The following is a 26,241-nucleotide window of genomic DNA, read 5'->3' as shown; positions in this document are numbered from 1 at the left end:
TCCCTACAGGACGTTTTGAAGATGGTCAACCCGGGGGATTATATGGCCACACTCGATCTGGAGGATGCGTACTTCCATGTCCCGATTCACCCAGCGCACAGAAGGTTCCTACGCTTCACAGTAGCCAAGAGCCATTTTCAGTTCAGAGTCTTGCCGTTCGGCCTTCGCTCTGCTCCAAGGATTTTTACGAAGGTGCTGGCACCTGTAGCAGCATTTCTGAGAAAAAACCACTTCCAGGTCTTCCCTTACCTGAACGATTGGTTACTGAAGGCCCCGACCAGAGCATTAGCGCAGGACGCGGTGCAGGCTTGCACCACTCTGTTCCAAAATCTGGGTCTCACCTTGAACAGGGAGAAATCCACGCTGCTGCCGTCACGGACAGCGCGGTTCCTGGGAGCGATGTTGGATTCGCAGCTCTCAAAGGCATTTCCTACTCGAGAAAGGATACAGAACCTGCAAAGATTAGCAGGAAGCCTTCAAAGAAAAAAGTGTCTTTCTGTACGCAGCTACAAGTCGCTGTTGGGGGTGATGTCATCCTGTATTCCCCTGATCCCGCACTGCAGGCTCCGGATGCGCCCCCTGCAGGAGCAACTGGACCTCCAGTGGCAACAAGTGCACGGATCGTTCGACGACAAAGTAGTGGTCACTCGAGAGATGAAGGAGGCAGTGCTTTGGTGGTCGAATCAACAAAACTTATGCCAAGGTCTATCCTTCGCAAGCGTTCCATCACCTCACATACTGACGACGGATGCGTCATTGGAGGGATGGGGAGCAGTGATGCAGGACCTGCAGGTCAGCGGCCATTGGTCTCCAAGCGACCAAAAGCTACACATCAACCTGTTGGAGCTGAGAGCGATCAGGCTAGCCCTTCAAGCCTTTCTTCCGCGTCTCCAGGGTTCACAGGTGCTAGTCAGGACGAACAACACCACGGCTATGCATTATGTGAACAAGGAAGGAGGGACGAGGTCACTCCCCTTGTCGCGAGAGGCTCAACAGATTCTGGAATGGACAATTCTTCACGGAATTTCTCTAAAGGCGGAGCACTTTCCAGGAGTGCTCAACGAGGGCGCCGACAGACTGAGCAGGCTCGCCTCAGTCAGTCACGAGTGGGAGCTGAAACAACAGGTTCTAGATCTACTCTTTAAAAAATGGGGCACACCAGAGGTGGACCTTTTTGCAACGCCGACCAACAGAAAGTGTCGAGCCTACGCCAGCAGGTTCCATCACCAAGACTCATTGGGCAATGCCCTATCGATAGCCTGGACGGGGAGGTTTCTCTATGCATTTCCACCGATTCCCCTGCTTCCTCGTCTCATCAGGAAAATGAGGACGGAACCATGCAAGCTCATCCTGATAGCCCCGGCATGGCCAAGACAATTCTGGTACACCGAGCTACATCTGCTATCGCTAGTACCTCCGATAAAGCTAGAGGACGTTCCGGTTCTTCTGGCAATGTCCGGAGGGCAGGTTTGGCATCCAGACCCACGATCGTTGCACCTGACTGCATGGCTCCTGACCAGCGAGAATACATGAATGTCCCTCTTTCCAATGAGGTCAAAGACATCCTCTCTCAGGCAAGGGCTCCGTCCACAAACAAAACATACAGACTGAAGTGGAAAAGATTCTGTGTTTGGTGCAGAAAAGAAAAGATTGATCCTTTCACGTCAAAACCTCATCAGCTCCTACCTTACCTACTCTCGCTAGCTAAGTCTAATCTGTCCCATTCTACTATCAAGGTTCATTTAGCGGCGGTTTCGAGATTCAGAAGATCTGATTCTGGTCCTTCGTTGTGGTCTGCAAGAATTGTCAAACAATTCCTCAAAGGCCTGTTCAGGGTCTATCCGCCAGTGCGATCTCCTCCTCCAACATGGCATCTAAACTTAGTCCTGGCTCAACTAATGAAGGGACCTTTTGAGCCGATTCACCGCTCAGACCTAAAATTCTTATCATGGAAGTTAGCTTTACTCTTGGCCCTCACATCAGCGAGGCGAGTGGGGGAGATGCAAGCCCTAACTATCCAAGAACCGTTTTTGCAGTTCAAAAAGAACTCTACCATCTTAAGGACGAACCCAAGGTTCATTCCCAAGGTCCCCACTGACTTTCACCTAAAAGAGCCTGTCATACTAAAGACATTTTTTCCGAACCCAGTCACTCCAGCAGAAAAGACATTGCACACTCTGGATTTGCAACGCTGTCTAAAGTTCTACATAGACCGCACCAAAGACTTTAGAAAATCTTTGCAATTGGTCCAAACAGGGGTCTCCCTCTGTCCAAACAGGGGATCTCGAGATGGATTTCAAGTGCCATTCTGCATTGCCACAAGTTAGCAGGGAAACCTCTAGTGGGCAAGATCCGTGCTCACTCGACGAGATCAGTGGCTTCTTCTACGGCCCTCTTTGCGGGGGTACATATCAAGGACATCTGCAGGGCTGCTACCTGGAGCAGCGTGCACACGTTCACTAAGCATTATTGCTTAGAGTCATTGCAGCAGGATGACGCGGCTGTGGGCCAGGCTGTCCTGAGAAACCTCTTCAAGTGATGGGTGAGCTTTCCTTTCTATCCCACCTTCCATGGGTGACACATTTTGTACTTTTCTTGCTAATGTTATGATATACTGCTTTACAAAATGTGTTTATGGTGTTTACTGCTTGCTATTCTGATACAAAGCATGGGAATCTATGAAAGTTCCAATACTGGGGCAAGAAAACAAGTTACTTACCTGTAACTTTGGTTCCCCAGTATTGGTAACTTTCATAGATTCCCATGCGCCCACCCACCTCCCCGGGGAAAGCTCAGCCTTCAGCAAGTATGGTGTCTAGCACACTACGGCTACGAAAATCTGAGGCTCTGAGGTTCCTTCAGGAAGGTTCTAAGGGTGAGGCTCTTCTGATTGGCTGACGCCTAGAGTTTGGTCTCTTTTACAAAAAGAGGCTGATATGTTACAAAAGGGAATGAGGCCTAGGCCTTTCCTTTCTCTTTTGTACCTACTACTATGATATTTTTTATTACCAAGACTCCCAGTCCGACGACGGGGAATGATACAAAGCATGGGAATCTATGAAAGTTACCAATACTGGGGAACCAAAGTTACAGGTAAGTAACTTGTTTTCATCCTTCCCCATCACAATCTGATAAGCAAAGGTGTTACAATCAGGCTGACAATCTACGAGGAGACCAGGAATTTTCCACACTTTTCCACCAGTGACTAAATCATCATCTTTATCCTGAGATCTTGGCATAGTTCTGTCAGCTCCAATTAGAGCTCCGTTTGAACTGATTAGCAAAGCATCAATGAAACGTAACACGTGTGTGTGTGTGCGTGGGCTTGTGTGTGCGTGCGTGTGTGCGTGGGCAGAACCATTTAGTCAATTTTTTTAATATCTTCAATGTATCTTATTTAGAAAACAACAACCCGCCATACATGCCTACTAAAGGTAAAACGATTTTCGCTGGAAAAGGAACATTAACCAATAAGTGCTTTAAAAATTAACCATTTGAGTGTCCTTTTTATTAGAGTATGAATGAAGCTCACCTACCTCATCCACAACTAGCGTTCCACCTGACCCACCCTTAACTTCCTTAGCTTAGAAGGACTCGTGCTCTGCTTATAACTACCCTCAAGAAATCCTGCCTACACCACTGTGAACATATATTTATGGAACAGCAAAACCTGGTGTAATCCTTGTCCCAGCGATGAAAATTGCGCAACTCAATATTCTGAAATGAGGATCGCTCCATTTTACTGCATATTTTGAAAACCTTGATGGACCTCATACAACTATGTGAAACAAAACACACAGACCTGTAAACTTTATAAAGCATGGTACAATTGCCATTTTCATATTGTCGTACATTTTGCAACATAAGAAAATTGGATTCCGCTGAGGGAAAATATGTTTTAAATAAGAAAACGCATTTCAGATATAACTATGGAAACTAAAGAAAAATATGTTTGTGAGAAATCTAGCGCGTGACAGGTCAGATAAATGAAGTGCATTAATAGTTAGAGTGCCGGGAATGTGTTCCCAAGGCTTGCTTAGCAGAGTGAATCATTGCCTAATTTGGCTCGCTTGATAGCAGTTATTATCCAGTTGGCGTCTTGCCATGATACCACACATCATTTTACATGCTGTGCATTCGTCTTGTTGCAGGTACCGAGGCTACGACTGTAGGAGTAATCTCTTCTATACCCAGACGGGGGAGATTGTGTACCATGTGGCGGCAGTGGGCGTGGTCTACAACCGGCAGCAGAACACGCAGAGGTTCTATCTGGGACATGATGACGACATTCTCTGCCTGGCAATACACCCGTTGAAAGATTATGTGGCAACAGGACAGGTAGGTGGCTGTAGACGTGAACCTCTGGAGATTGGTGGAACTGTAGAGACAGTGATGTAAATTTAGAGACCATGTTTAGAGACTTGATATTTTAGTTGGAGGTCAAGGTCATTGTAGAAGTTTCTTGACCCGTTCAAGAACAAGGTAAGTGTGTTGTTCGATGTTGGGCTCTTAGGTTAGAGTAACAGCATATAGATGCCACCAGCACTCCATTTTGCCTCCAACTGTCTCTATATCCCAGCTTTCAGTCCTTTCTGTTACATCATTCACTCAAAGTATTTCAACACCCCTTCAGACATACAGGCAATTGGAACATACATGATAATACACACCTCCCTTTCTTACAAACAACAAAACAAAGTGCAGCCATTCAATGGAATGTGAAGTGCAGGGAAAATCATTCATAATTACTCAATCTCCAACATCCTAATATACACATTCACCCAGCAGTGTGTTAAGCCTTCCAATACACATGCGGCGCAGAAAGACAACGAATTGCAGTCATAAATACTCTGCAATGGGTCAAAATATGAGGCTCCCCACACCTCATGTAAAACAAAGAAACAAGATGTCAACTAGGTTGTAGCTACCACTACACAAAGGTCCAAGAAGTGCAAGTCTTGCGATCTCCTAGGACATGAGGCCCTGAACATAAATCTGCACACTCACAATGACACCATACAACATCTGTGCATGCAGAGCATGTATTCATAGACCTTCAGTAACATGACAGTGAGGGCTTGGAACCGCAGGGCTTCCTCCGACAAAATGTTTCCTTGTCCTCCTTAAGTTTACACATTCAAGGGGCAAAACAAAACAAAAACAAAGTTCAACCATACATTACCTTAACTCAAAGGTCCCTTGATCGAACTCCAACACTAAACTTGTCCTCACAGCAACATTCATAGACAATGTTCCCAGACGTACAAATCACACTACTGAAACTAAGCAGGAGACAAACACAACAAACTCTCACACTTTCTTCTACAGCCAACATATATATCCTTGCAAGGACAACACACTGACCCACACACTCATAATAAAAAGTGCAGGTGCCTACCACAACACCAAAACGAGTGCCTCCATCTCATCTTCATCTTCTCCGGAAGGAAAAGATGGCAATGCTAATCAAGGGTGCCATAGAAAAAAGGTCCGACACTCTCAAATAGAAATGGGCTTCTATCATCGTTTTTCCTGGTCATGAAGCAATCAGGAGAATAGTACTCCTTTCTAGACCTCAGATACCTTCAAAAGCAATCTTTCCGTATGATCACCCTTCAAGAAATCCTGCACCTCCTCAATCACAGAGATTTCTTGACAGGCCTAGATTTACAGGATGCCTATTTCCATATCCCTATCCATTCAAAGTTTCGCAAATTTCTTAGATTCACGGTAGCCAGCACTCACTCCCAATTCAAAGTACTCCTATTGGTCTCAGGTCTGCTTCCCAAATTTTTACGTAGAGTCTCATGCCAGTGGCAGCCTACTTAAGGCAAAAATGGCTTCCGGTTTCCCCGTATTTCGACGACTGGCTCATGAAGGCATCATATGCTCATCAGGAGTCAAAGGATACATTAACCTGTTTGCATACATTCTATTCTTTGGGCCTAACATAACAATCAATTGACAAAAGTCTTTCCTTTGTTACTCACTGAAGATAAATTTCCTAGGAGCAATCCTCGATACATTGCAAGACAAAAGAAACTTATAGCGTTGGCACAGAATTTATCAAAAAGAAAGACTGTTTTGGTTCGCTTTCTCAAATCACTTCTCGGCATGATGTCATCGTCCATTTTAGTAGTACCTTGTGGCCATCTATGGAAGAGACCGTTTCAGGAGGGATTAGACACACAATGGGTGCAGACAATTGGTTCACTCGACGACTGCATCAAACTCACGCCATTCATGCTAACAGCTCCTCCTTGGTGGATAAACTCCGACAATCTCTCATGAGGGCTCACATTCTTCTCTCAGATCCCCGAATATATAATTACAACAGACCCTCCTCTAGAAGGCTATGGGGACATTTGCAGGATGCCCAAATTAATGGGAAATGGACCCTGGCTCAATCAAAGATGTACATCCTGTATTTCCACCATCGTCCGGAAACTATGGAATAGTCTCCCTCCTGAACTGTCTAGCCAACCCTCCCTGTCGATTTTCCGGAAGCATTTGAAGACCTGGCTTTTTTCTCAGGCCTACTAAACCTGCCTCCTGTCTTATCTGCCTTCTTGTCCCTATCTCCGTGTAGTTATGCGCCTTGATGCCCCCCAGGCTGAGTTTGCGCAATATAAGTCTTATTCCATTCCATTCCATTCCACATAAACTTTCTGGAACTCAGAGCCATTTCACTTGCCCTCCAAGCTTTTGTGCCAAGAATAAAAGGATCTTTAGTGTTGATACAAACAGACAACACAACAAGTAAGAACTATCTGAACAAACAAGGAGACACAAGATCGCAAATTCTTCCACAGGAGGCGCAAGATATATGGAGATGGGCCTTAGCACATCAAGTAACACTGGGTGGAACATTTGCCAGGAGTTACCAACAAATTGAAGTCATTCTAAGCAGAATGACTCAGAGCTGCCTTGAATGTATATTAAATCAATCCATTCTGAATGCAATCTTTCAACAATGGGGCAAGCCAGAGCTAGATCCCTTTGGAACTCAAGAGAGCCGGAAATGATGGTTTTTAGAAAAGCTGGGACCCTCAAGAAGATTTATGGGTGACTGCGTTTTCGATCAGATGGTCCGGGATCTTTGCAATCGCTTTCCCCCGATCCCTCTCATTCCCAGACTCCTCACAAAGATGAGGAGAGAAGCGTGCCACATAGTAGTGATTGCTCCATGGTGGCCCAGGCAACACTAGTCCAGGGAACTTCTGCTATCAGAGGAGAATCCCAGTCTGCTGAGCCCTAGAAGGATATGCTGTCAATGAGCCGCAAGCAGGTCCTTCATCCGAACCCGACTTCTCTGCACTTATCAGCCTGGATCCTTAATATCATGAAATTCAACATTTAGATAACCCAGAGGATTGCAGGGATATCCTTGCAAGAGCCAGAGCTGACACTGCCAACAGACTAATAACACATTTTTAAAATGTTTATTCAGAGTGTTCCCTCCAATAAAGTCGACTCCACCAACCTGGCAATTTAACACAGAACTGTCAGTTAATGAAGGAGCCCTTTGAGCCTATTCACAGGTCACAGCTCAAATTCTTAACATGGAAAGTTGCCTTACTTTATCTCTGATTTCTGCCAGAAGAGTGACCTCCAGGCGCTCACAATAAAGGAACCTCTCTTACAATTTGAGAATAATACTATCATTCTCAGAACTAATCCCAAGTTCATATCTAAAGTTCCAACAGATTGGCATCTCAATTAACTTATTGTACTTAAGACATTTTTCCTGAATCCACAGACACCTGCGGAAAGAACTCTACATGCCCTAGATGTAAAGAGATGCTTGAAGTTCCATTTGCATTGTACAAAGCGCTTACAGACTACAGATCAGTTATAATTGCATAGGGAAACCATAATAAGGGACCCCCCCACCCCCCCAAAAAAAACTCAATCTGCAAAACAGCAGTCATTATTAGCCTATAGGTTGCATTGAAAAAACACTAGCTAAGAATATGAAAGCAACTGTAAACATAAAAACTGGCACCATTCCTTTAAGGCAGCCATGACCCCCAGCTTCCCATGATGCCTCAGGGGTGACAGGTCAGTAGTTCTTTCCGGCTCCTTATACAAGAGCTCTGTTCTAAGGAACCGTACATGGTTTTTCACTTAGGATGCTTGTTTCCAGTCCAGGCAGGCAGTTCTGGCTAGATTGTCCTCATGGAGCGCAGGGTCAGGACTGATTTGCATATGGCTGGGTCCAAACTGGAATGGCATGGTGAGCAAAAAACAATGGATTGAGGCCCAGATCTCTGTACTGGAGTGAATGTATGACATTGTTCTGCATTCTGTCCATCAGTTGTTCTTTTGGCATTCCTCAAGGAGATCTGGCATATGTGGTTGAGAGATGGGTGATGGGTACTGCCTCCCTGCTGGACTTCCTGTATAGTGGGAAAAGGGTAGGGTCCCTTCCACCGGTTCACAGGTAGGTATAGACTTATGGAGATGCTTCCTCCGGAAGATGTGGTGGTGGTGGAAATTGACAAAGTGGATGTTTCTGTGGCAAGGCAGTGTACTAAAACAGGTGACTCGGCTAGAAGGCTTCCAGAAATGGGAATCTCCACGCTCTGAGATTTTATGTGGGGCTCAGTGTTGAAATCATTTCAGGAGATGCAAAGCGAATATCAACTACACAGCAGCCAATTCTATCAGTACCTGCAATTCCATCACACTCTTCCCCCATTTCTACGGGACCTCATAGGACTACCAGAGTTTAGTCCACTAGAGGGCATGCTCCTCCTGGGAGACCTGGGCGCTCACAAGATCACAAAGATATATCAGTCCATAATCACAAACAGCTTAAACACATTACCTTCACTCAGGGCGGCAAGGGAAGCAGACATTGACACACTAGATGATGATGATTGGTGCGAGGCTCTGGGGGTTTCTCAAGCAGCGGCGATATCAGCCAACCTCCGCTTGATTCAACTAAAATATCTACTTAGAGCTTACTACAAGAGACATCACAAATGGCGCATGGGTATGATCGACTCCCCCATGTGCTTCCGCTGTAAAGCAGACGATGGTACCTTTCTTCACACAGTGTGAAGCTGTATGGCGTTGACTCTTTTTTGGTGAGGGGTGACATCTTGACTCGGGGAGGTCCTCTCCTGAGTTATTCCACTTGATCCCAAGCTGATCCTTCTTCATAGCACAGAGGGCATGGGGGAATAGATATAAACGACAGTTGCTGTTCCTGGGGTTCACATTGGTGAAAAGGGACATAGCCAAAGTGTGGAAGGCAGACTTACCTCCGTCCATCGGGGCATCGAGAAAGGGGATGGACTATAGTATGGGTCTCGAGGTAGGGATATATATGAGGCAAGGGAAAGCCCCCAAATACATGTTGAATGACTATTATACACGCTTCCCGGATGCCAGCTCTGCTCAACGGCCAATGCGTTCCCGTGAAGTAACCAGTCATAGCTTCTGCTCCACAAAGCACGCCAAGACAGATAAATGAAAAGCTAATACCTCCAATTATTTACATTCCGGATAACCTACATGACAGTGATGATCAGCAATTAGAGGAGGGTGAGCTCCATACAGATCCCGATACTCCTGGTGAATGGGACAATTATATTGCTCCAATGCTACCATCTCCGACCCCGCCAGGAGCTGATTTGCGGTCTGGGTATAGTGGCAGTTTCCATGACTTTCTAGAGAAGGCTTCCCTGTGCCAGCTAAGCGGATAGAGTGCTTTCTGTATGACTACAAACCCGGGACACAGCGCACCACTCAGGCTTTCCCCATTGTAGATTTCTTGTGGCAGGAAGTGCTCAAACTAAAAGACCCCAGCATCCATTCCCGCTGTTGACCCTAAGCTCAACAAAAAATATAAGGCCCATAAAAATTCCCCCATATGCCTTATTGGCCACCCTCGAGCAGATTTGGTTATTATGCAAGCTGCACAGAGGAGGGCCAAGAATTCTGCCATGTACTGTGTGTTTTGACCAGCCAAGAAGGGGTCAACCCTTGTCGAAAAGTGAAAGCACATTGGCTCTCAGCCTGCACCACGTCCTGCAACACCAAAGCCAAGCGTCTGCTCAAGGAAAGAGTGAGGGTGCAGTCCACCAGAAGCATGTGGGAGCAGTATGCAATCGCTCGCCACCCATATACAAAAAGGTTCTCCTTCCTGAATTGCTGACCCAAGATTGTCAACAGCCGAAAACTAACTTTAAACTCACTCAATGTGATATTGTGGAAGTGCTTTTTAAAGAAATTCCTTTACCACAACTATTGGTCGGCAAAAGAAACAAATAACTGTTAAACCCAGAATTTCAATATACATACAACAGACAGTGGTAATTCAACAATCTAACACAACATAATGGCCTTCTTAAAGAGGTGCAACACCTAGTCCCTTCAAGCTAAATCTGATTCTGAATTATCAGTTATTCACTCCCTTAGATCCAGGGGAGTGGGATTCTCAAGTGCTAAATATTTTAACTCTTGCATCAGACAGCTGTGACAAATTTGGAAATTTGTCATTTTACAAAGTCTTAGTTAACAGTTTTTATTTGTTCTTGAATCATAAGTTATCAGTTTTATTTTGAAGTTTCCTTCATTGGATCAACTTTTTTACAGCATATAATAAATTATTGAAAGTTTGAGACAATCCAATCCATACAGGCTTTCACTCAAGTCTTGTCCACCTTTTAGGCTAAATCAACAGTCAAGCTATTGTTGGGGATTTTTTCCCAAGCACCTTTTTCTCAGAGTCTTTTAGTGAGAAGTCTTCGCCCTTTAAATCCAAAGGAGTCTGATGCAACTGCCAGGTCCAAAAGCTCAATAATCGGCAGCCGGAGTGCATGTGAGCTTCTTTAAATAGTCTGAGGCCACACCCGCCTGACTCAGCTCTTGGGCCCCGCCTGCTGGATTAAACTCCCTGGCCACACCCGCTCTCAAAATGGTCACTGAGGCCTTAACAAGAGGCAGAGTTTGACAAGTCCTGCTCTTACCACTGTACATCAAGCCCCAACATAAACTGGTACAGCACACTTCCTTGCTGAACCTTGGTGTGTGCTTGGACATTGGTGTCTCCTGCAATTGCTTGTAACCTACCGCTTCTACCATACTCCCAGCACAGTGTGACCGACGATGATGCAAAGTCACGTGATGAGTCGGAGATGGGTTTGCAAGCTCCCGACACGTGGCTACAACTGGTGCATTCTATGCTAGTGTACCCTTGCAAGACATCTGCTGTACAGCTATTGTGAGGAGCAACCATTTGTTCACAAAGCGCTACCAGCTCAATGTGAACACATAAGTCAACACAGCAGTGGGATAGGCCGCCCTCCAAAACCTCTTTCAATAAAGGTCATCCTGATTCCCGCTTATATAAATGTTACAAGCTGGTTACTATTCTAATTCAAACTTGTGAATATATGAAAATTGTGGAGTTGCTGTGGTAGCTGCTCCAATATAATTGGACCTGCTGCAGGACCCTGTCTCTTTCTTGTCCAGAGCTGATGGTGGTGATGGGTGTGTCCCTGTTGGGCTTGGGAGGTCCTCTTTGGGAGATCTGAAGTATTTTCCTGATCACAAAAACCTAGCAGGGCCCCTAAATGCCAGAGTGATCAGATTGAGAAGGCAGTATCTGGCAGATCACTAGTGATGTCTACATACCGGGGTGGTGCAGGGCATCTTCAGATGGAGTGGGGAACCGTGGGTAGATCATTTCACCAACGTCAAATACCGATTGTCGAGTTTTGTGTGTTGGTGTTTCTACAAGAAGACATAGGGTACACCAAAATGCTCTCTGTAGGATACATGTCCCAGCTATATTGGAACACAGGACTACTATAATCCTTCTCGTTCCTGCCTCTCCTGCACCAAGTTCTGAAAACGATCAGGAATGGCCGGGGCCAATAGAGTGTGGTACCCAGAACTTCTGGATATGAGCAAGTGTCCTCAGTTCAGGCTGCCACTTCATGAGGACCTACTGGTTCAGCAGCAGGGCAGGCTCCTCCATCTGAATCTGGGGAGCATGCATTACATTGTGTGTCTTTTGTTGCTTGAGCAGTGGCAACTGACTTTAGTCTGCTGCCTGAAGGTATTGATGTCATCCTTGCCATCAGGAGCACTTCCACAAAATCCATTTATGACATGCGCTGGGTCAAATTAAAGGCCAAGTATACCATTTGCAAGAATGACCCCTTTAAGGCAAAGCCATTGGACGTCATTTTGTTTGTTTTATGATTGCCCGAGCAAGGCCTTGCAGTGGTCACTGTTGACTGTTATTGGTTAGCTCTTTCAGGCTTTCTACGTTTTTAAGACCAACAGTCAATCACTTGTTGTGATTTGAAAAAGGTCAAGGTGCACCACTTCAATGTTTTCAGAGACTGTTAACTTTGATAAGGTCAACAGAAATAATCACATCAGCTATTACTTGTGTTCTTTGAAAGTTCTTTTATTCGATTCAGTTGAAAGTGTAAGGTATATACAGTAACTACAGCCGACGCGTTTCGTTTGCGTTTCGTCCTCTTGGGAATTCTTCAGGGCAAAAATAGTCATAAAGGTAATGTTCTTGGATCTTCTCCCGTGGTTAATGGATGCGTGAGTATGTCCGTGACGTTCTATTATGGTACAAGTGGCATCCTGTTTAACAAACAAATCTCCGTGGAGGATTCTGTTCTGGCAGAACCGTTCTTGTTAATAGGCGGTGTGTGTCTATTTGTAGTCAAGTTCAGCCAAAACACTCACGAAATGAGAGGTATTTCAATATTGTGCGTACAAGCCTCCTATTATTATTTTCTTGTTGTGAACAGGATCCTGTTTAACAAACAAATCTCCGGTACCTGACGGAGGAGGACGTCGTATTGCACGCTGATTTAGGAACCAGGGGATGCTATAGCTCACTTTATTAAGAGTGCCCAAGCGGGAGGATCATTATATATTTCCCCCACAACAAGAAAATAATAATAGGAGGCTTGTACGCACAATATTGAAATACCTCTCATTTCGTGAGTGTTTTGGCTGAACTTGACTACAAATAGACACACACCGCCTATTAACAAGAACGGTTCTGCCAGAACAGAATCCTCCACGGAGATTTGTTTGTTAAACAGGATGCCACTTGTACCATAATAGAACGTCACGGACATACTCACGCATCCATTAACCACGGGAGAAGATCCAAGAACATTACCTTTATGACTATTTTTGCCCTGAAGAATTCCCAAGAGGACGAAACGCGTCGGCTGTAGTTACTGTATATACCTTACACTTTCAACTGAATCGAATAAAAGAACTTTCAAAGAACACAAGTAATAGCTGATGTGATTATTTCTGTTGACCTTATCAAAGTTAACAGTCTCTGAAAACATTGAAGTGGTGCACCTTGACCTTTTTCAAATCGTTTCACAGTTCATGTTTTGAACCAACACTGTAACGGTGGGTGTTTTTGAAGCGTGCACACAGACTGTCCCATGTACTAAAGTGTGGGCCTAAAATAATTTTTGGAGAATATTTGACTAGGTGCTGTTCTGTTGGGAATCCTCCACTGTTGTTCTCTTTCTAATCAATCACTTGTTGTGTTTAGATTCATGAAAGGTTTGATGCAAATGTTCCCTCCCAAACCACTTGAGATGCCACAGTGGGACCTTTACTTGGTCTTGACATTTCTCATGTGTATGCCCTTTGAGCCAATGCATAGCAGCTAGCACGGTATCCTGTCTTTAAAGACTGTCTTCCTCATTGTGAATATGTCAGCTCGTTATGTGAGTGAACTTCAGACACTTTTAGCGCAACCGCTCCACACTGCTTTTATCCTCAGACAAGTTGGTGTAGTACACTCAGACTGCCAACAGTCATGACCTTGTTCCATGTTGGGCCATTGGTCACTCTATACTGGAGTTCTTTGCTCCCCTTCACTCCAGGAAAGAGGAAGAGAGGCTCCATTGGCTGGACCCTAAAAGGGCTTTGAGCTTTTACATTGTTCATATCAAGGGCCATCAATTGGATGATCACCTTTTTGTGGGGTTCTCTGGATGAAGAATGAGTAGGTTGTGCAGAAGAGGAAAAGTTCGAGGTAGATTGTCCTTTGCATTAAGATCTGGTATTGGCTGACTGAAAAGCAGCCTCTGGAAAGGTCTGAGAGTCCATTTTGTCAGGGCTAAGGCTACTACCTCTGCTATATCATGTAAGGCGCCTTCCTTGATAGCTACCACGCTGAGACGTGGGCTTCAGTACATATTGCCCCCCAAATCAAGCAGACACCACCAAAGAACTTCTCCTAAATGAGAAATGTGTAAGGGAACCAGGAAATGCTAAAGAGCGTATTACATTCTTGTATAACCTCTTACTAGGTGCAGCACAAAGTGGTGATATACGTTAGCTGCAGAGACATTGATGGGCTATGGCCTTCTATTAAGACAGTTTACAGGAAGACGGAGGGAAGGGGAAAGCATTTATTTTTTTTATAAGAAGAGATACTGATGGCTTTTTTGGACAGTTTATATGCCTGTAGATTACTTGTTGCGATCCATCAGTGTGTTAATATTCTAAGCTTTCGGACGTCTTTCAAAACTTTAATAAAAGGGACTTGATACAAAAATAACAGTCGAAGTCAAGAGAATCCTATATAATGTTCTGCTGGTGTGTGAAAAAGTTACTAAGCCCATGCTGCATGTTGTATAAGGTATGCACCTTTGTCCCAAGTACATGTCGATGGGCAGAGGAATCATATCTTGCTCTCATTCTTCCGACTGTGGCCCAGGATAATGATTCTCCTCTGTAGGTCCAAGCTAAAGTATGGGCTTTTTATAATTGTGGCAAAAGCCTGTATAAGTAAAAATAAATATGTCGTCAGGTAGGACTTTTTTGCCAAAAAGTTTGGCATAATAAATTGTGAGAATTGCATATCCGAGGCACAGTGCTAGCATTAAGAATTCGGTTTGCCACGTGGCCTTTGCATGGCAGTATTAAATAAAGCATCAATAACAATACAGAAAACCTATTCTAGAATAATACCACAAGTCTGCAGGTTTTCACAACATATGGAAAATATACAGCTAAACCTATATTGTTACCTTAGTAAAGGCAGTTGGCAATAATCGGAGGTCACAACCCTTGAGTCCAAAACCACAGCCTTGAGCGACATTTGAGTCCCAATGATGGCTAATCACTTCTTTTATAGAGTTTTTTTTGTAAACACAGGATTTCAGGTTTGCCATTTTCTCCTTGTGGGAGCTCTTCTACAGCCTGTGACAGAAGAAAGCAAGCGACTCAGGGGTGAAAAACAGCAGGGTTCATTATTTACTGACATTCCCGTAAAGAACATGTTTATCAAATGTATCTGCACATTGTAAGGTAGTGGTTAATATTGCACTCTTGCAGTGTGTAAATCATAACCAAACAAAATCTAATTAGAATAAGGGTCTCTTTTTGAGTCTGGAAGGCCGACCACCTTGCAGCTATGTAGAAAATGTGCTGCATCCTCCACCCATCGAACAGCACCTCAAATTTAAAATGATCCACCAGGTTGTAGAGAGCACTTGATTAGACTGTAAATGTGTTACTACATATTGTGAAATTATTTAATCTATTCTGCTCACCCATGTACGAGTATGAGACCTGTACCTCAAATCACCGATTTGCTTAGTACACAGTGGAACTGTGCCCTTTTATGGATTATTGAAGCAACTAAGAGTTTATCCTTGGCTAGGTAAGTTAACCTTTATCAGAATGCCTTCAGGGTTTGTGTCATTTTCATATGCACTCATAGGTCTGTCTTGAAGTAAAACATCCATTTTCGGTCAGATTGCAGTGACCCCTTTCTAACAAAACATAGTTCTGCACTTTTTCATATTAAACTTATGAATCTCGCTAATTGGTTTTTACACAGAACCCAAATGTTTTTAATTCGCTTTCTATGGCATTAGGTGTGATTATATTGTGCACATTGTACTATATATTTAATATAACGAATTATTGTGGACATGTTTCAAATTGAAGGCATAGATGAGTGTCTTCACATAACTAACAGCTCTAGTCATTCACATCGCATTTCCCCAAAAAGATAAAAGCTATTCTCAAAATGTAAAAAAGGATTTTCTATAGAATAATACCAATAAGCACCTTAAATGTCCAGGTGGTGGCTCTTTGGTCCCCACTTTACTAAGATACTAGCAGCCTGTCCCGACGTTGTCCGGGTATGAATTGCTGCCGGCCAGTAGTATATTGTTTTGTAGGATTTCGTTTTGACAGCATTTCTTATCTGTGACAGGCCTGTGAAACGCTCCGATTCACAGTGCACTGCTGATGCACTTAAGAGTGCGCGTTCAGTAGTGTGTGAACTCGAGTTTCCCTACTTTATTTTTCCTTGCAATATTATATAGCGCAAATTCGACAACATGGCATGAGCACAATTTACATTACAGAAGAACACATTCATTTGTGGTAGGCACAGGGAGACAAAGCGATTTGCCTGGAATCACAGGATGTTAAGCTGATGCTGAGATTCGAACGTAGCTCCCCAGCTCTAAAGTTCGCAATTCTAGAATTTGTGGCGGGAGGTGTGTCTAAAAGTGTATGTTGGTGCTGGCCATCAATGAGAGAGACCTGTGCATTTTTCAAATCGGTGGTGAAAAAATGAGTATGTTGCTGGAGATGTAGGCCGCCGTGCCACCAATGTACCTACCCGGGGAGGGTAAACACCCATTATTCCTCAACTTTCTTTCCGCATACCATCACTCCGCATACTTTCATTACGAAAGTACCATGACTCCGCAATGCCATTACAACGCATGGCATTGCATTTTATATGCTTTTACCATGCATACATTTACAACAAAATTCGTTGTAAATGCATGAATGGTAAAAGCATGTTTTTTTTAAATGTTTGGATAAGGTAAGTATGGGTATAGGGGTACATGTTTATGTTGTGGGGTGTTTGGTTATTTTAAGGGTTCAGATATAGTTTTGGGTTATGGGGTACAGGGGTAGTTTTAGGGTTTAGGGATAGGTATGAGTTTTGGGGTACAGGGGTATGTTTAGGGTTCAGGGCTAGGTTTGGGTTTTGGGGTATAGGGGTATTTTTAGGGTTCAGGGCTAGGTTTGGGTTTTGGGGTATAGGGGTATTTTTAGGGTTCAGGGCTAGGTTTGGGTTTTGGGGTATAGGGGTATTTTTAGGGTTCAGGTGTAGGTTTGGGGTACAGGGGTATTTTAAGGGTTCAGGGCTAGGTTTGGGTTTTGGGGTACAGAGGTATTTTTAGGGTTCAGGGCTAGGTTTGGGTTTTGGGGTACAGGGGTATTTTTAGGGTTCAGGGCTAGGTTTGGGTTTTGGGGTACAGGGGTATTTTTAGGGTTCAGGGCTAGGTTTGGGTTTTGGGGTACAGGGATATTTTAGGGTTCAGAGGTAGGTTTGGGTTTTGGGGTACAGGGTTAATTTTAGGGTTCAGGGCTAGGTTTGGGTTTTGGGGTGCAGTGGTATTTTTAGGGTTCAGGGGTAGGTTTGGGTTTTGGGGTACAGGGGTATTTTAAGGGTTCAGGGCTAGGTTTGGGTTTTGGGGTACAGTGGTTTTTTTAGGTTTCAGGGCTAGGTTTGGGTTTTGAGGTACAGGGGTATTTTTAGGGTTTAGGGATAGGTTTGGGTTTTGGGGTACAGGGTATATTTATAGGGTTAAGATGGGTTAGTGTTTAAGGGTGTGGGGGTATTTTAAGGAGTAAGGGTGGGTTATGATTATGGGTGCAGGGGTATTTAAAGGGAGCAGGGTGGGATTAGCACACAATATGAGACATGACATGAAGGGCGGAACGTACCACACGCCCCGAGCATTTGTCACGCCCCCAGCACACGCCCACAGCACAACACAGACACACCCACAAGGGACTACTTTGCTGGCACGGTTCTTTCACCTTTTAAATGTACATGGTGGGCGTCTGCATAGCCTATGTCCTTCTGCTGCAACTGCCCTTTCCAACGCTGTATTGGGTGTTGTGATTGGTGCTGTGGTTCCTGAGATTACCCGCCTCAAAGGTTTGGGCTCTCTCTTTATTATATTAGTATGGATATTCCTACTTTCAAAGTAAGGATTATTTGTATCTAACCTTGTGACATCGATGTCTCACACATTCAATATTACTAAAGATTTTCAGTGATTCCAATTTCTTTCAACGCATAGTTTTTATAGTCTGAATGTCGTTATAATGAGTAAATTCCAAAAAGGTCTTAAGGTCTTTGTATTTTAGAAAGAAAATACAGAACCATATGAAAAACAAACTTTTTTTTGAAAATGGTGTGGTATTCTTATAAAGTGAATGTTTGTAGGGAGCTGATTGCAAAATGTCATCAAATCCATTTAAAATCTGCATATAGAGTCCGCAAATTCAATTTATGTATTTTCTATTATGTTTCTTTAACTTGAATTTTTAAGAGTGCTGTAACAGTTCGGAAAACACCAAAAAGCGTTCTTCTTCACAAGATAATTCAGCTGGTAGTGGAATAGTGAAAGGACGACCCATACTCTCCCTCTGAGTGATGGGGGTCTGCCACTTCCCTAATTATCATTTACACCCTTCTGAAGCCTGTGATTGCTCACAGAATTGACCCAGTGGATAACTATTAGCTGAAATATCAGAAAGACTATCCATGGTTCCATTGTACATCACAGTACTAACTGATAACCCCACTGAGCTATTTCACCTTGATTGGACTAGTGCAAGAGGCACAGGAAACCACGAGGGTCCAGGCTGTGTTGTTAAAAAGCCCATAAGTAACTGAATTAAGAATTTGTTGACTGACAGCTACATATTACAACCTCTTGATTTGGCTATGTTAAGGACCCAATGGCACACTGTTACAGATCCAGAAGGGTGGTACTTAATAGTTCAAGGTTTAGTGGAAGAAGTGTATATCACATGGTAAATGAACATGGCCTAAACTTTGACAGCTGTGCATTTTTTTCAAACTGTTAACTTCTTCTATGAATCATTGCCTACGTACCTTTATTTTGGGAGGGGGACTTCAATGTTACTCTTCATCCTTCCATTGATAGATGTAATGCAACCCCAGACTATCAACCACTGCTGTGAAAATGCTTCCTCCGCCATTTGAACAGAATGAGCTATTGATCTATGATGCAATAGTCAGTTAACTTATTGAATATTTACCTTTCATTTGAGCTTCCATTACACATTTTCCAGGTTGGATCATTGGTTATATCCAATGAGTGGCAGTATATCGGCAACAAAGGTGGGACATTTGGCTTGCACATTATCTATCCCCAATAAAGCTCTGGCTCATGCTCCCTAAAGTCCCAATGCGAGCTTGCATGTGGAGGTTTTCTTTTCCGCTCTTGTGGATTTAGTGTTTGTCACTTAGGAGTGTGAAACCTTGGTGGTATATGTCAAATTGAACATTGGGTTGGTTTCCAGGCAGGTAGTGATTTGAGAATGGTTTTCGGTAGTGATCAGAGGAGCATGTCCAGTGAGCCACCCTCGTGTTATCATGTCTATCTATGCCGCTGTTGGGCATCTTGAGAAAAAACTGTGGGAACTGGAACACTGATACTCGAGATGTAGAACTGAAGAGTACTACAAATACATTGCAGGACTATACAAAAGAGGCAGATCAGGAGGTACAATGTATGGGTAAGTAGGTAACTGCATGGGCATATGGTGAACTAGAATGCCCTGGCAGGGCTCTCACAAATTTGATCCAACAATGCCATGGGGTTCTACAGGGACATGGGTGAGTGGATCCATGATAATAGTATAGTATGAGATTTCTACTTGTTTACTCTGAATTGTATGCCTCAAGATAGACTGCAGTTGAAGGTGAAACTCTATGCTATCTGGACTTGATTGCTTTGACGGCTTGGTTGGAGAATAAACACTACGATCTCCTTTCTGCAACATCACACTGTTGAAATTCCAGCTGCCGCCAAGGAAGCGAAAGGTGGTATGGCCCCTAGTAGCGCCAGTGTGACAGTGGAATTTTATAAAGCGTATCACGCTATCGTGGGCCCATTCCTTCTTGAAATGTTTGAAAGATTAAAAGTACAGGAATACTGCCACCCACATCAAAGGAAGCTTTGTAGTAACACTACTCAATCCTGACAAAACCTCCCTCCGACCTTAACCCCCTCTGTCTCTCATCAATGTAGACCATAACATTTCCGTGAAGGTTACAGTCAACCTATTGCTGCCACTTCTAGCCAGTATTGTTCTTCCTGACCAGCTTGACTTTATTTCTGTTTCTGCATTCTTTTTGCGATGCTTTATCAAATGCCCTCTAATGTGGAGGTGGCACCAGTGTTCTTAGATGTTTCAAAAGCCTCTCATTCTATTGAGTGGTCTTTAATGTTGAATATTCTGGAAAGCCTGTGGATGGAGCAGACCTCCAGCATGCATCAAACTATTATACGCTTAACCAACTGCCCAGTGAAAGTCAATGGTATATGGTCCCTATATCCATATCTAGAGGGAAAAGAAAGGGCAGCTCCCTCTCCCTGAGCCTGTTGGCTGTGGCAATAGTGCCAGGGGCAAGTACACTGCTCCAAGCGAGAGGGATAACATTTGGCAATTGAGCCCTGGACAAGTGGACTGCTCCAAATGAGCGAGATAAGCTTTCTTGACTATAGGTTACTCTTGTTCATCAATGTAGACCATAACATTTCCGTGAAGGTTACAGTCAACCTATTGCTGCCACTTCTAGCCAGTATTGTTCTTCCTGACCAGCTTGACTTTATTTCTGTTTCTGCATTCTTTTTGCGATGCTTTATCAAATGCCCTCTAATGTGGAGGTGGCATCAGTGTTCTTAGATGTCTCAAAAGCCTTTCATTCTATTGAGTGGTCTTGTATGTTGAAATGCAAATAATAATTTTTTACGGAATTAGAAAGCCTCATTCCTATGTTGGGGCTTGGTACAGAGCACAAAAACAATGTAAGTGAATGCTGCCTAGAGTTACTACCAGTGAACGCGATTAATTTGAGAATGCCTGTCCATCGCCTTTTGTCTTTATCGAAGTTGTTACACGTTTCTAAAGCATTATTCCTGCTGGAAGTAATGCTACTTAGGTTTGGTGCAGTGTGAGGCGATTTTACCGCTGGGTGCAAACTGGAAAGCTGGCAGAAATAACACCTTAAAAACACTAGACAAAGGCGAGCGATAGACACTTCACTCACTGAAAGACACAAGGGCACAACTCACATACATGAAGTTACTTCCGGCAGCCAATGTCAGCAGTGAATGAATGAATATGTTTTATTGTGTGATTTACTTAAAATCATTACAATATAATGTTAAAAGCATATATCATGAATTGAAAGGTAATCAAACTTCAAAATCTTAGCAGCGAGGTGGTGTGTACACAGTCGTTGCTGTCTGTGCGGTTAGCAAATAAAGATACAATATCACTATAATTAATTTGTTGAGTCCCTGAGAAAAATGAATCCTTGCGGAGTGGGGTTCAGTTATAGTGGAGCGTGTCAAACTGTTAGTCACTCTCTTCATGTGCCATTTTTTCTTTCAAGAGTGAACATGCTTGGTAGATGAATTTGCCGAAATTGGCCATATTCACTGTATCCAAGGTGTAACACTGGCAGATGGCACTCTTTGCTGTGCGTGTGCCCAGTGAGAGAAGTATGGGTCTAAGATAGATTTGGCGGGCCTGCTGCAGAGCCGGACAGCATAGGAGTATATGTGCCAGGGACTCCCTTCTATAGTTGCATAGTCGGCACTCTGTGATAGGTGCAGGCGCTTTCCAAGTTGGGTATAGTTCTTTTATGGGAAGAGGGTGTAGTCTTGTGGCTAGGAATTGATATAATGCCTGACTCCCCATGGCCTGCGTGAGATGGCGCTTGGTTGTTTGTAGGATTTGTAGAAGGCACAGTTTGTGGAAGTCCCTGGCAGTAAGGGATTCTGTGTCCAGTTTGCGGGAGCAGAAACGCAGTTGCTTTTTTATAGTTGATTTGATGGTGGCGTAGTCAATTATACTTGGGTCCCAATTCTCAGTGGCTAGCTAGCTGCCATAGCTACTTTGATGCTGAAAGTTTAACGGACCAGGGATTGTTTGGTTTAGAAAAAATGTTTTTTATGGCAGCCTTCATAGAATTAGATGGGGCCATGGTTGCCAGGTGGTGGTATTTTGATAAGGTGGTCAGCTCTTCAAATTTTTGCTGGATGAGGTCGAACTCAAGACGGATCAGGTGTTTCTTGTGGATACGAAGAGGCGATATATTTTTTTATATGCAGCGCATTGAATTTTCTCCAGGTTCTCCGCAAGCGTTCCCGGAAATGCCTGTTGCACATAGTTAAGTGAGGGTAGCAGTTTGGCCTGCATTACCCTTCGGTTTGCCATAGTTGTTGGCCTGTCTAGCATGGCATGCAGCTTGCAGAGGGAATGCATGACCATCTTTCCTTTCAGCCACAATTTTCGTAGATGGCTCGAAGGGGGCGGCCACTCTCACTTAGCCAGGCACCTAGGTAGTTGTAGCTTTGCACACAGTCCAGGCTCAAAGTACCCAAGCGCCACTTTATGAGCTTTTTTTTTGGATAGTTCCGAAAATCAGTTTAAGATTTGCTCGCATTACCTTTTAGCATGTTTTTGTATTCAACTAGGGCGATGGGACCCTCTGTCTCTCATCAATACAGACCATGACATTTCCGTGAAGGTTACAGTCAACCTATTTCTGCCACTTCTACCCAGTATTGTTCTTCCTGACCAGCTTGGTTTTATTTCTGTTTCTGCATTCTTTTTGCGATTCTTTATCAAATACACCCTAATGTGGAGGTGGTATCAGTGTTCTTAGATGTTTCAAAAGCCTCTCATTCTATTGAGTGGTCTTTAATGTTGAATATTCTGGAAAGCCTGTGGATGGAGCAGACCTCCAGCATGGATCAAACTATTATACGCTTAACCAACTGCCCAGTGAAAGTCAATGGTATATGGTCCCTATATCCATATCTAGAGGGAAAAGAAAGGGCAGCTCCCTCTCCCTGAGCCTGTTGGCTGTGGCAATAGTGCCAGGGGCAAGTACACTGCTCCAAGCGAGAGGGATAACATTTGGCAATTGAGCCCTGGACAAGTGGACTGCTCCAAATGAGCGAGATAAGCTTTCTTGACTATAGGTTACTCTTGTTCATGTATGTAGACGACATTCACCAGTGCCTCAGGTGTTTCCAAATTGGGAGTCTGCCACGGATATACATTAACTCGAACAAATAAGTAATCATTCCACCAAGACCTGTTACTACGCATTGAAAAATGGACTAACCACCTCAGTGGAAACGAGTCATCAGTTCAACCTGTTTACAAGGTTAATCAAGACCCCGAAGCTGATGTAAGAGAGAACTATGATGTCACCTGTAAAAAAAAAAAAAAATTGCTTGACATGTTGGCTGTCGGTTAGTCTTATCACTATCTTGGGCTGTTAGAGGAGCTCTAGTGAAAATGGTGGTCCTGCCAGACGACTGTACCTTTTTTCAACATTCCTTTTGCAGTGACCAAGTGATGTTTCATGTCACCTTAGTCCCTTATGGCCGGATCAGCATGGTTCGGAAAGCACCCTTGTGTCAAATAGGATATGCTGGGACCGATGAGTGAGAGGGGAGGCTTTTCAAACAACTGTAGTACACCAACTCCCCGTTCATCTACGACTGTACCCCGACTACCAGAGGTTTAGAAAACTGCTAAAAACCTCTCTGTTCTGATGTGAGCCTTCTTGGTTGACTGTAGCAGTCACAGCGTGGAGATACCCCTGCTGGGGGTGATTCAGGTGCTTTAAAGCTAATAAATATCAAATATCAAATACATTTCCTTTTCATGTTTTGTTTTACAGTTTTGTAGGTGCGGTTGAAATAGAATAAATAATTCAAGAAATAAAATACGCAACTGTGAGTGCGCTTTACATTAAATTTTCAAACCTACCCCGGGACAGTGACTTTCTTTAGAGTCTGTGGGAAACTGCCCTTCCCAGCTCTCTTAGTATCCACCAGAGAATTGACTGCCAGCTCGATCCAGGGACCTTGCATCCTGCCTCGTGCTCTGGCAGAATCTACCATCACGCGTGGCATTTAATTCATCTTCAAAGCACCAGTTGGCGCGGAAGAGTTCACGCTGCAAGGCTGCCAGAACTCACCATGCTTTCCCATTTCCCCAGACCTGTTTGTGAACACAGCGCATGCGCAGAGTGCCCTAAATGCAGTAAGACTGTGAGCATGCACACATTCAACATCAGCGAGCAGCAGGCATCTATGACCGCGTTGGATTCGCGTAGTCTTTCTTCTTCACAGAATCAGACTGTAGGTGCCTTCACACTGGCAGCATCAGCCATGCACAATCAGCATTCTACCTGCATGGGCTCATTCCTCGGTGGTTTAATTACCCTGTGTCAATGTCTACCTTATAAAGGTCATTGGAGGCTTCTGCACAATACCAGGATATGTATCACGTGACTGTTTGTCACATCACGGTAACTACATCGAAAGCACCTCGACTCTTCTGTCTATCTTAATCATAGGTTATGCATCAAGGACATTGAAAGTATGAACTATAATTATGTTTAGAACATCACAAAACAGCCTCCAGGAAGCACCTTTCGCATTGTGCTGTAGTTGGCTTCAGTGGAGGTTGGAAGTGGTGGGCACCAGCACTCACTTTTGAAGACCAGGACTTTTTTTCATCATCAGGCTTTGACCCAGAGCAAGGGAAAGGCGGTAAGAAGAGAGATAGTTAAATAGTGATAAAGGGAGAAAACAGTGCTGACCAATAAATTGCAAGAGTGAGGCAAAGAGACAGGAAGTTCAGGGTGATGGAAGAGAGAGACAAAAGGTCTGCTGCCTTGAATGTAATGAAGTATTGTTGGACAAAAGTGAAGGTCTGAGGGGCGGTGACGCGGCTTGTAACACATAAGGAACTCGCAAGGGAGAACAGTACACGTTCAACATGCTTAGACTGATATATGGTATTCATTTCGGCCAATTTCTGACATATAGTGCCAATATGGAAGCTGCTTGGCAAACATGGAATTGCAAGACCAGAGAACCAACTAGACATGAGGTCCAACATGTGTTACTAAAGCTAGGCAATGGGAAGGCCCTGTGGATTAGCTGTATCCTACACTTCCGAATATGACCACATTCGAACTGACTGCACCCAGGGATCGTCGGACAGTAGACCAAGGTAGTATACTCCCCGATGCAAAGTGTGCATGCACCACAGGATATAACCTGATGTCATTGGTGACTGCCCTGACTTTTATCAGATGCCCTGGGTCTGCCCAATCCTACAGGAATATTGGGGCGGTGTTACAGATACTGTCTCGACATTGATCAGAAAATCAGGTGTTCCCATGTCCCAGACCTGCCTCCTAAGAATAATGCCCAGACCCAAAAAGGATACATAGATTTGCGCTTTTATAGACCTGGCTGTACTAAAAAAAAAAGCAATATATGTCTATGATCAAGAAGTCTATCCAGGCTCCTATATTTTCCATCTGATTGGTCGAGACGCAAAAATGGACTGAGATGAAAATAGCATGCTTGTGACACGACCGAGCCGGTTGGCATGTGCCGTTTCGCCCCAAAACAAGGAACACAACCTTATTGACAGTGCTAAAGTAAAATCGGACGACCACTTTGAGGTGTCATCAGAGCAAGAAAAGGCCTAAACCAGGTTATAATAAAATGCAGAGTACTAATAGCCTCACATCGCAAATGCACGGGAGATGACTATCTATACTGGATGGTACATAGTCCCAATTATACCCTGCTGCCTCCCCAGGCTCCTTATTCTTTCCAAGATCGCTTATTCGGAGTCCAAGATGGCTGCCACGTGGCACCACACCACATTAGTCGTCAGAAGCTTCAGTAGCAGAAACATGGGATGAATGACCTCTTCTCCGAGAATCATGATCATGAATAGGTGATATATAATGGTTCGAGTTATTGACCTACGTTGACACCTGCTGTTATTGTTCTTATTATGAAAAGGCAAACATTTGATACTCAAGTGTAACTGATGTGGATGGCAATGCTGTGATATACGTATATCATTGTCCTAGGACTAAATTGAGAATAATGAACAGATTTAGGGAAATGAAGACACAACAGCCTTAGTGTTCAGCAACCCTGGCAATCGGCCGCGCCCGTGTTCCACTAGTTCACGCTGCCTGCCTGTCCATGCACCGCAGTCTCTTGTGCGTGTTGAAGGCACTTCCCGCATGCGCACTGGCAGGACTATCTTTTTACTCTTCCTGTCTGCAGAAAGTACACCACT

General features: G+C 44.0%; 1 protein-coding gene across 1 annotated transcript in view; it reads left to right on the top strand.

The window, feature by feature from the left end:
• Window positions 1–26,241, top strand: part of EML5 (EMAP like 5) — a 1,453,541-nt gene that overhangs the window by 720,465 nt on the left and 706,835 nt on the right. The window contains exon 14 of the mRNA XM_086936634.1: window positions 4,152–4,338. Within this exon, the coding sequence (XP_086792760.1) occupies window positions 4,152–4,338 (187 nt within the window). The remainder of the gene's footprint in view (window positions 1–4,151; window positions 4,339–26,241) is intronic.

Source organism: Lissotriton vulgaris, chromosome 9 (genome assembly GCF_964263255.1).
Source record: "Lissotriton vulgaris chromosome 9, aLisVul1.2, whole genome shotgun sequence".
NCBI lineage: Eukaryota > Metazoa > Chordata > Amphibia > Caudata > Salamandridae > Lissotriton > Lissotriton vulgaris.
The sequence above is the reverse complement of the archived record's forward strand: the minus strand, read 5'-3'. Positions and strand labels throughout refer to the sequence as shown.